The 11,720-nt window shown below is 45.5% G+C and overlaps 1 protein-coding gene across 1 annotated transcript; it reads left to right on the top strand.

The window, feature by feature from the left end:
* Nucleotides 1-10,063: 10,063 nt before the first annotated feature.
* On the top strand, nucleotides 10,064-10,756 carry TMEM74B (transmembrane protein 74B). Its single transcript, XM_032217458.1, has one exon. It carries the CDS (start codon nucleotides 10,064-10,066, stop codon nucleotides 10,754-10,756), a length of 693 nt encoding a protein of 230 aa, XP_032073349.1.
* The last annotated feature ends 964 nt before the right edge of the window (nucleotides 10,757-11,720 follow it).

Raw genomic sequence — 11,720 nt, 5'->3', positions numbered from 1 at the left:
ATAGGGGGAAATGTCCGGACCAAACGAAAATATGGAATAGAATAGAATAGAAAATATGGAATCAAATGGAATGGAATAGAATAGAAAATATGGAATGGAATTAAATGGAATAGAATAGAAAATATGGAATGGAATGGAATAGAATAGAAAATATGGAATGGAATGGAATAGAATAGAAAATATGGAATGGAATGGAATGGAATAGAATAGAAAATATGGAATGGAATAGAACAGAATAGAATGGAAAATATGGAATGGAATGGAATAGAATAGAAAATATGGAATGGAATGGAATAGAACAGAACAGAATAGGAAATATGGAATGGAATTGAATAGAATAGAAAATATGGAATGGAATGGAATAGAATAGAATAGAAAATATGGAATGGAATAGAATAGAAAATATGGAATGGAATGGAATAGAATAGAAAATATGGAATGGAATGGAATAGAAAATATGGAATGGAATAGAACAGAATAGAATGGAAAATATGGAATGGAATGGAATAGAATAGAAAATATGGAATGGAATGGAATAGAACAGAACAGAATAGGAAATATGAAATGGAATTGAATAGAATAGAAAATATGGAATGGAATGGAATAGAATAGAATAGAAAATATGGAATGGAATAGAATAGAAAATATGGAATGGAATGGAATAGAAAATATGGAATGGAATGGAATAGAATAGAAAATATGGAATGGAATAGAATAGAATAGAAAATATGGAATGGAATGGAATGGAATAGAATAGAAAATATGGAATGGAATAGAATAGAAAATATGGAATGGAATGGAATAGAATAGAAAATATGGAATGGAATAGAATAGAACAGAGTGGAATAGAAAATATGGAATGGAATGGAATAGAATAGAAAATATGGAATGAAATGGAATAGAATAGAAAATATGGAATGGAATAGAATAGAATAGAATAGAAAATATGGAATGGAATGGAATAGAAGAGAATAGAAAGTATGGAATGGAATGGAATAGAATAGAAAATATGGAATGGAATGGAATAGAATAGAATAGAAAATATGGAATGGAATAGAATAGAAAATATGGAATGGAATGGAATAGAATAGGAAATATGGAATGGAATTGAATAGAATAGAAAATATGGAATGGAATGGAATAGAATAGAATAGAATAGAAAATATGGAATGGAATAGAATAGAAAATATGGAATGGAATGGAATAGAATAGAAAATATGGAATGGAATAGAATAGACAATATGGAATGGAATGGAATGGAATAGAATAGAATAGAAAATATGGAATGGAATAGAATAGAAAATATGGAATGGAATGGAATAGAATAGGAAATATGGAATGGAATTGAATAGAATAGAAAATATGGAATGGAATAGAATAGAATAGAAAATATGGAATGGAATAGAATAGAAAATATGGAATGGAATGGAATAGAATAGAAAATATGGAATGGAATGGAATAGAATAGAAAATATGGAATGGAATGGAATAGAATAGAAAATATGGAATGGAATAGAATAGAAAATATGGAATGGAATGGAATAGAACAGAATAGAATAGAAAATATGGAATGGAATGGAATAGAATAAAAAATATGGAATGGAATAGAATAGAACAGAGTGGAATAGAAAATATGGAATGGAATGGAATAGAATAGAAAATATGGAATGGAATAGAATAGAATAGAAAATATGGAATGGAATGGAATAGAACAGAATAGAATAGAAAGTATGGAATGGAATGGAATAGAATAGAAAATATGGAATGGAATGGAATAGAATAGAATAGAAAATATGGAATGGAATGGAATAGAATAGAATAGAAAATATGGAATGGAATGGAATAGAAATAAGGAAGAGAATAGAAATAAGGAAGAGAATATAATAGAAATAAGAACGAAACAATAGACTAGATTAGACTAGAACTGGAAGGGACCTGGCATGACTTCTAGTCCAGCCCCCTGCTCAAGCACAAGGCCCTAGATCAGTGGTTCTCAACCTGTGGGTCGTGACCTCTTTGGGGGTTGAATGACCCTTTCACAGGGGTCGCCTAAGACCATCAGAAAACACATATTTTCGATGGTCTTAGGAACCGAGACACTGCTCCTCTATGGTTGAAGGGTCACCACAACATGAGGATCTTTATTAAAGGGTTGTGGCATTGGGAAGGTTGAGAACCACTGCCCTAGATCATTTTAGGCAAGTGACTGTCCAGTCTCTTCTTAAAAGCCTCCAGTAATGCAGCGCCCACAATGTCTGAAGGCAATTTATTCTACTGGTTGATTGTTCTAACTGTCAGGAAATTTCTCCTGAGTTCTAAGTTGCTTCTCTCCTTGATTAGTTTCCACCCATTGCTTCTTGTTCTACCCTCAGGTGCTTTGGAGAATAGCTTGACTCCCTCTTCTTTGGGGCAGCCCCTCAAATACTGGAAAACTGCTGTCATGTCACCTCTAATTCTTCTTTTCTCTAGACTAGCCAAACCCAAATCCTGCAGCCATTCTTCATTTATTTATTTACAAAAATGTATTGGCCGCCCATCTTAACCCAGGATAATTCTGGGGAGGGGCTTAGGGTCATTTAAAAAAAAAATCAAGAGCTGCAGTAGCGCAGTGGTCAGAACGCGGTACTGCAGGCTACTTCTGCTGACTGCTGGCTGCCTGTAATTTGGCAGTTCGAATCTCAGCAGGCTGACGGTTGACTCGTCCTTCCATCCTTCCTAGGTGGGTAAAATGAGGACCCAGATGGTTGGGGGCAAGAGGCTGACTCTGTAAACTGCTTAGAGATGGCCGTAAAGCTGTATAAAGCAGTTTATAAGGGCTATTGCTATCTGTATACATTAAAATATAAATAAGGTAAAACCAACCATTAAAATCTAAAATCTAATTATACATGGGGAGGGTGGGGAAATCTAATTACATTTGGGGAGAGCAGAACAGAGTGGGGGCGGGAGGTGGGATCTGTAGTTACTTGACCCACCACCTCTACTGTCCTGCTCCCCCATTGGGGCTACAACCCAATTGGCAGAGCCAGGCTTAGAGAGCCGAGGTGGTGCAGTGGTTAGAGTGCAGTACTGCAGGCCACTTCAGCTGACTGCTATCTGCAGTTCGGTGGTTCAAATCTCACCGGCTCAAGGCTGACTCAGCCTTCCATCCTTCCGAGGTGGGTGAAATGAGGACCCAGACTGTGGGGGCAATATGCTGACTCTGTAAACCGCTTAGAGAGGGCTGAAAGCCCTATGAAGCGGTATATAAGTCTAACTGCTATTGCTATCGCTATTGCTATGACTGTTTGCAAGATCATGTGATCGTCTTTTGAGACCTTCAGACAGGCAAAATCAACAAGGAAGCCAGATCTACCACCGGCGAGGCTGGCAAAGATGTTTAAAGACAACTCAGCTACCTGTTGGAAGTGCCACCAAAGACCTGGATCTTATCTGGTGGACAGGTGGAGAGGCAAAGAAATATTGCACAAAAATTAAGACATGGTTGGAAGAGATGAGACAACAACGCATTGAGCTGAAGCCAGAAACATTTCTACTGGGAAACCTACCTGAAATTTATAATAAAGAGAATGTATATTTAATCATTCATTTATTTACTGCAGCTAGAAGGGTATTTGCACCACATTGGAAAAGTGTAGAGACTCCCACGGAAGAGAAGGTGATAAGGAAAATATTAGAATGTGCAGAAATGAGCAGATTAACATTAACAATTAAAGAGAAAGAGCAAACAATATTATATGATTTGGGAAGCATTTTACCAATGGTTGGAGGAAAAAAAAAAGGAGTTTGGAAATGAAGAAAGCTAAAAAATAAGTAGACAATACACTTAGATAAAGATATAAAACTGTTAGTATGTGTATGATAAGAATAATGACGTTTAATGTTGATATATTATTACTAGGAGATAATAATAAGAAAAATGGAGAGTTTTATAACATTTAAATGCTTAATATATTATAATACTAAACTTAGGGAAATAATGTTAATATGAATGTGAAAGAGGTGGCAAAAGAGGAACGAGATGTTTGTACCCAGACGACGGGCGGCATAAGGAAAGATGGAAGGTTTATTTTTGTAATTGAAAAATAATAAAACGCTTTAAAAAAAATAGGGAAGATGGATTCACTTAACAACCGGCTTACTCACTTATCCACTGAAGTGATTCACTTAACAACCTGGGGGAAAGGTCGTAAAATGAGGCAAAACCCACTTCACAAATCACAAATCACCAGGTGACAGTGAGATCTAGTCCTGCCTTAGGCACAAAATTGGGCTGGGTGACTTTGAGCCACTCCTTCCCCCCCCACCCGCCCCCCAGCCCAATCCGGTATGTGCAACCTTGGCGATGCTGTCAGGGGAATTCTGGGAGTTGAAGTCCCGCAGAAACACTGGCTCACCCAATACACAGGATTGTTGTTATGGGGGAAAAGAAGAGGTGGTGGAGGGAATATGAAATACTTTCGCCTCCTTGACTCACTTATACATAAAGATCTCAATGAAAATAAAAAGGTAAAATTGAAATCTAACAAACCAACGAACAAGCTAGGTTCTATGTCTCATGTGAACGCAACACAAGAAGAAATCTAACAAACCAACCGAGACGGAGAACCTCTTAAATTTAACTAAGTTGGTTTGTTAAGATTTTTTTGTACCGTTAACAAAAGCTTGGGGGCTGTTGACACCACGGATTGCGATCTGAGATGCAGCAGCCATCACGCCGTCTCCCCCCCCCCTACACACACACCCAAAGCCCTCTAAAAGAGACCCGACAATTGCCACGCTCGATAACAACACCGACCCACCCCTTATCCGCCTCGGGGTATTACGAGTACGGACCCCTCCGGGGACTTCCCTCCTGCCTTCTCGTCTCCCTTACGGGCTGGCGTCGAGCCAGGCGGGAGCTGATGTGAGTGTATGACTGTATGTGGGTGGGTGGGGGGTTCGCTTTCCATATCTTCCTTCTGCTTGGGCTGGGGAGTGGGGACGGCGCTGGGGGTGGGGGTGGGGGGAGGCGGAGGCGTTCTGCCTTCGCCTGCGACAGCCCTCACCCCGGTGGAGGTAAGCGGGTGCCCCCTCCCTCCCTCTCTCCCTGATCCCGGAAGGCTGGCCACGCCGCCCGCAACAGGCAACTCCCCCTCCCTTGCCTGCCAAGAAGAGGTCCCTGGGGGTGGCGGCGCTGGGGGGGGGGGGGAGGAGGGAGAAAACGCAGCTGTCTGTCTAAGCAGCAGGTGCATTGGATGTTCTTCCCAACGGCCCTTCTCTCTCTCTCTCTCTCTCTCTCTCCCTCCCTCCCTCCCTCCCTCCCTCTCTCTCTCTCTCTCTCCTTCCCGGCGGTCCTGACGCAGGGCCGGGATCACTATTGCGAAGGAGAACGTGTGTGTGTGTTGGGGGGGGAACCATTGGAGGAGGGGGGAGGAGAGAGAGAGAGAGAAAACAGGCAGAAATCCCTCCGGGAGAGACGCAAAGCAGAAACCGCTGCAACGGGAGGGAGGACGGGCAGGTGGAAGAGGGTGGGCAGCGCCGTGGTGCTGAACGGACAGCGACCGCAGCCACGCCTTGCGAGACCAGCGCTGCCGCCCGCCGCCGCCGCCGCCGGGGGAGGGAGGGAGGGGGGGACGGACGACGCCGGGGTGGGGTGGGGGACTGCGGTGAGCTCAGCTCGGCCTCGTCCTCCCTCCCCCTCCGGCAGACCCTCGCCTCCATGCTCGCGCGCAGACCCCATCCCCGGCCGGGAGGAGGAGGAGGAGGAGAAGACCCCGCTGGAAGAGCCCAGCCAGGCAGCATGCGCTCCGAGGCAGGTGGGCAGGTGGGCCGGGAAAGGACAGGTAGGACGGAGCCGGGAGGGAGGAGGAGGAGGAGGCGAGAGACCACCCAGCCCGGTTGTAGGGGGGGAGTGGGGATGGCGGCACGTAGGGAGGAAAGCCAGCAGCCTGGCGCGGCGGAGAAGCGATCGGTGGGGATGGGGGAAACCAGGCCGGGCTGGAATTCTGCAGAGGGTGGGACTCCCTTCCCCATCGTTCCCAGCCGGCGCACTCCATCTGGAGGGGGGCGAGGGGAGCGGGGAGGGCTACTCCAGGAGCACCGGGACGGCTCCACTGCGGAGAAGGGGAACCGGCGGCGTCGCCGCTCTCGGCTGCCGGGGGAAGACACCCCCTCCTCATCCTCCTCGCCTAGCCACCCTCGGGGGGGGAAAACCGGGTCGTTGCAAAGGTTTCCCTTCGGGGCCGCACCTCCGCGGCTGCTCAGGGCTGCTTCTTCCCTGCCCCGAGGGAGTCGAGGCAGGGATCGGGGACTTCCCGCAGGCGGGGCCGTACTGGGCTTGATTGCAGAGTTTAAGAAGACTCGGAGGGAAGAGCGGGTGGGATGGCTTTTTTTGGGGAGGGGGGGTGTTGAGAAAGGGGGACGAGCAAGTCCAAAGCAGGCAGGGGTCTCCTCAACCCCAGACTCGCGCCAGCCAGGAAAAGCTGAATTCACACGCCTTTACTAGCCTTAGTAAGGGAGAAGGGCGTTCAGTCGTTTTGATGGCTTAACCCACCAACTCTTAAGCCTGGTCCAGGCTCTTTCTGATGGGATCGATGCCCATCTTGATTCATCTATGATTCGGGCAAACCATGGAAGAGATTATGATGGCAGATTTAATCGTGATTTCATACTCCCCCTAAGTATTCAGCGGCAGTTTGGACTAAGGGTTAAGGCACCAGGCTTCAAAGTGGAGTGCGCTCCGCTAGGATGTTTTCTTGAGGGCATGCTTTGGAAGTTGTAGTTTTGATAGCACAGGACCATAAGCCCCAGCCTCTTTTTTTTGGGGGGGGGGGGCTGCCGTTTGTGGGACAGCCTCACCTTTTAAAAGCCTCTTTACTCATCAGTTTCTTTCATCCCGTTTTTTTGCTTCTCTGCTCATTGCGAGTATAGATAGCCCTTGATTTACACAACGGAGCCCGTTTCCGTTTTTACCCTTGCCACGTTGTTCAGTGAATGACGGCAGCTGTTAAGCGCGGTTGCTAAGTGAATCGGACTCCCCCGTCGACTTTGCTTGTCGGAAGGTCGCGAAAGAGGATCACGTGACCCTCCCGGGACACTGCAACCGTCATAAGTCCATGCCAGTTGCCAAGCGTGTGAATTTTGATCGCCTGACCGTGGGAATGTTCCAGGGATCAATGTTTCGTCTTCTTCTTCTTCTTCTTCTTTTTTAATAAATTTTTATTTTAAACACATAAACACATCAACAAAAACAAACACATCACTCAACACAACATAGGAACAAGAAGATCCATCATATATCATACAGCAGTTCCGTATCGGTTTCTTTGCAGTTAGTGTTTTCCCTTCTATACCTTTCTATCTTACATTCATTGTCTCCTTATTCGTTATCCATTTTTATGTACAATTCTATATTTATTTATACTTAGCTATTTATAACCAAATATTGTTTACCTATATTGTGCTTTATATTCTTACTATCGTTGATTCTCTTACATACAATTCTAGTTATACATTCACATAGTTATTCTTTTTCTTTGCCATTCTTATACTTTTGTTATTCCATTTAAAACGTTATAAGGTATAGTTTGGATTGCTTTGTTTACCATCCCTAACATCTGTTGTAACACCACCTTATTTTCTCCTTCTTTTCTTTTCTCTCTCCCTTCCTTCTCTACTTCCTTCCTTCCTCCTCTCCTTCCCCTTCTTTCTTCCCTTACCTCTCCCCTACTCTTATCCTCTCTCTTCCCCTTCCTACCCTCTCTCCTTCTCTTTGTTTCGTCCTCAATTCGATTTTATTTCAGTTCAGTGTTTCCAAGTGTGAGAAACGGTCATAAGTGACTATGTTGAGTGCCGTAACTTTGAACGGCCACTAAGCGAATGCTTGTAAGTCAAGGACTTCTGTGTTTCGATTTCCTCTCCCCAGGGACAAAATCCTTGAAATGGGATTTTGTAGGCTGCCCCCAACCTTATGGCCTTCGGAAGTGATAGGGCAGTGTTTCTCAACCTTGGCAACTTGAAGATGTCGGGACTTCAACTCCCAGAATTCCCCAGCCAGCATTCGCTGACTGTTTTCAGACCATTTTCAGGCTGTCCTCTGGCCCTCCGGCACTTGCAAAGAGCAGCTAGCAATGGTGCGTGTGCCCACAGAGAGGGCTCTGCCTGCCCCCCTCTGGCACACATGCCATAAGTTTGCCATCACGGACCTCCAAGGTCCCTTCCCACTCTGTTAATCTATAATCTGAACTGCCTTTCCCAGAAGCCATTGTGCTTCCCTCCTGGATAACATTTAAAAGGAAAAAACAGTGAATCCTATCCTCTTTTTATTGGATTTAGAGAAAGTAGCTGTTAAGATGAGTTTTCAATTTGCATCTGAAAGCCTAAGAGCCCCTTTCCTAGCTAACGAAAGGGATTAAAAGGCATACAGTACATTTTTCCCCCCCATGAAAACTTAATCCATTAAATTTGTTCTTCAGGAAAAGGGCTACCCAGATTACTTGACATTTCATGACCCAACTAGGCAGCATCATCAATGCTAGAAGGGAATGGGATTTACAGAGTGGAAGAGTAGGGAGGAGTTCAACTTTGGGGTCCTTAGTGGGGGTTTGCTCTCTGTTTATGTACTAGTGACTTGCCCTATCAGTTTAGCTAGATACGTTGTTTTCTTCTTGCTGGTTTCTTGATTAGGCTGCGGTTCCTTCTTTGATTGTTAGACTCATGCTAGTGTTTCAGCTGGACTTCACTTCCCATCACTTCCATCCTAGGGATGGATTGATGGAAACGGCCTTACAGTTCTGAAGGCCATTGATCTGGAAAGGGTCATCAACATTGTCAGATTGTCAAAAGTCCTCCAGGTTTTAGAAAGTAGATTCCTTTGTCTTGAATTGGATTCCTAGGGAGCCATGCTGGCCCAGTGGTTAAAATGCAGTATTGCAGGCTAATTCTGCTGCCTACTGCCGGCTGCCTGAAATTCAGCAGTTTGAATCTCACCAGGATCAAGGTCGACTCAGCCTTCCCTCCTTCCAAGGTCGGTAAAATGAGGAGCCAGATTGTTGGGGGCAAAAGGCTGACTCTGTAAACCGCTTAGACAGGGATGGGAAGTCCTGTGAAGTGGTATATAAGTCTAAGTGCTGTTTCTATCTATCTATCTATCTATCTATCTATCTATCTATCTATCTATCTATCTATCTATCTATCATCTATCATCTATCTATCTATCATCTATCTATCTATCTCTATCTATCTATCTATCTATCTATCTATCTATCTAATCATCTATCTATCTATCTATCTAATCATCTATGTCTGCCTGTCAGATCATCTGTCTGTCTGTCTGTCTGTCTGTCTGTCTATCTATCTATCTATCTATCTATCTATCTATCTAATCATCTATCTATCTATCTATCTATCTATCTATCTATCTATCTATCTATCTAATCATCTATGTCTGCCTGTCAGATTATCTATCATCTATAAAATCCATCATCTATCTATCTATCATCTATATCTGTCTGTCTGTCTGTCTGTCTGTCTGTCTACCTACCTACCTACCTACCTACCTACCTACCTACCTACCTACCTACCTACCTACCTACCTATCATCTATCTGTTATTTCTCTCATCTCTCTCTCTCTCATCTCTCTCCTATCTATCTATCTATCTATTATCTATCTATCTATCTATCTATCTATCTATCTATCTATCTATCTATCTATCTATCTATCTATCTATCTATCAGAATGCAGTATTGCAGGCTAACTGAAGGCTCACTGCCAGGGGTTCAATCTTTATAGGCTGCAGGTCGACTCAACCTTACATCCTTCCGAGGTCGGTTAAATGAGGACCCAGATTATTGGGGGGAAAGAGGCTGAGTGTTGTGGAATTAGTTCTTTAGTGGAGTGATGGCATGGGGGGAACATTGTCCTTGGTTTGACATGCAATGCCCTAGAGTGTTGTCTTGTGGGAAGATGTTAAGGCAGTTTTTGTCCGCAGTCAGTTGCGTGTCCCCATCCGTTTGATGCTTGTGTTTTTATGTACCTGCAGGTGAAGCACTAAGGGGGATGACCAAGGAGACATCATCCCAATGGCTTCCACAAGCCCCCTGGAACTGACAGTCTTGGAGAGTCACCTTGGGTCCAGCCAGAGCGGAAGACAAGAGAAGCTTTCAGCACCAAGGACAGCTCTCCGGATAGGCATTGAGAATGCCTCCTACCAGAGGGAGGAAGAGGAAGAGGAGGAGGAGGAGGAGACTTCCTTCCAGAGAGGACCGGGGAGCTCCAAGGAACACCCAGCACCTCCCACCGAGGACCTTTCTCCAAGATCAGAGGATGCAACCTTGTCAGACCCAACTGGCAACTCCGTAGACTATGGCTTCATCTTGGCCTTGGTCTTCCTGGTGGGTGGGATTTTGATGGTGATCGTGGCTTATAGCATCCCACGCGAAGCTCGGGTGAATCCGGACACGGTGTCTGCCCGCCAGATGGAGAGGCTGGAGATGTACTATGCCCGCCTCAGTTCTCATCTGGACAAGTGCATCATTGCCGGCTTGGTCATGTTGACTTTGGGAGGGATGCTCCTCTCGGTGCTCTTGATGGTCTCCATGTATAAAGGGGAGCTCTACAGGAGGAGGACATTCCCGGCCTCCAGAGGCCCCCGGAAGACTTACGGGTCCATCAACCTGAGGATGAGGCAGCTCAACGGAGAAGGAGGACAGACGTTGGTGGAGAACGAGGTCATCCAGATGACCGAAATGACCCAGGTCACGCAGAGCTGCTGATCACTCTCTGGATATTGAGGGATTAGGGTACATCCCTCCCCTGTGGGGGTCCTCGGGGCTCTCGTGGTTTTCGTGCAGATGTCTTGTGACCCAACTAGGGAACATCAGCACTGCTGGAAGGGAGTGTGGAGGAGAGGAGGAGGAGAGAGAAAGGAGGAGAAGAGGAGGGGAACTGTGGGGGTCCTTGGTGCTCTCTGAACTTGGTGGTTTTCTTGCAGGCATTTCATGACCCAACCGGGGAACATCATCAGTGCTAGAAGGAAGTGTGGAGTAGAGGAGGAGGAGGAGGAGGAGGAGGAGGAGGAGGAGGAGAGAGAAAGGAGGAGAAGAGGAGGGGGACTGTGGGGATCCTTGGTGCTCTCTGAGCTTGGTGGTTTTCTTGCAGGCATTTCATGACCCAACTAGGGAACATCATCAGTGCTAGAAGGAAGTGTGGAGTAGAGGAGGAGGAGGAAAGGGAAAGGAGGAGGAAGAGGACTGTGGGATCCTTGGTGCTCTCTGAGCTTGGTTATTTTCTTTCAGACATCTCATGACCCAGCTAGGTAACATCATCAGTGCTAGAAGGGAGTGGGGTTTCCCTCCAAATGAAACCTCTGGGAGAAGACAATTGAGCTCAAAACGCACCCAGGATATCTCCTCCTCCTCCTCCTCCTCCTCCTCCTCCTCCTCCTCCTCCTCCTCCTCCTCCTCCTCCTCCTCCTCCTCCTCCTCCTCCTCTCTTCAACCCCCGCCTCTTCTAGCACTGATGATGCTCCATAGTCAGGGTATGAAACGCCTGTGAGCAAACCCCCCAGCTGAGAGAGCACCAGGGACCCTCATTTGAACCCTGAGCTACAAATATTCTCCTCCATCGGGACCTTTGGAAGAAGGGAGTGGCAGGAAAAGGATGGATGGCAGCTTCCCTTCTTTCAGGAGTGTTTTGTAGTTCAGAAATGGGGATTTTTCTTTCTTTCCCAAAACAAAA

Source organism: Thamnophis elegans, chromosome 5, assembly GCF_009769535.1.
Source record: "Thamnophis elegans isolate rThaEle1 chromosome 5, rThaEle1.pri, whole genome shotgun sequence".
In the NCBI taxonomy this organism is placed as follows: Eukaryota; Metazoa; Chordata; class Lepidosauria; order Squamata; family Colubridae; genus Thamnophis; species Thamnophis elegans.
The sequence above is the reverse complement of the archived record's forward strand: the minus strand, read 5'-3'. Positions and strand labels throughout refer to the sequence as shown.

Bases quoted from the DNA above. Each gene is read 5' to 3' on its own strand.
- TMEM74B (XM_032217458.1), top strand. From the start codon at position 10,064: ATGGCTTCCACAAGCCCCCTGGAACTGACAGTCTTGGAGAGTCACCTT.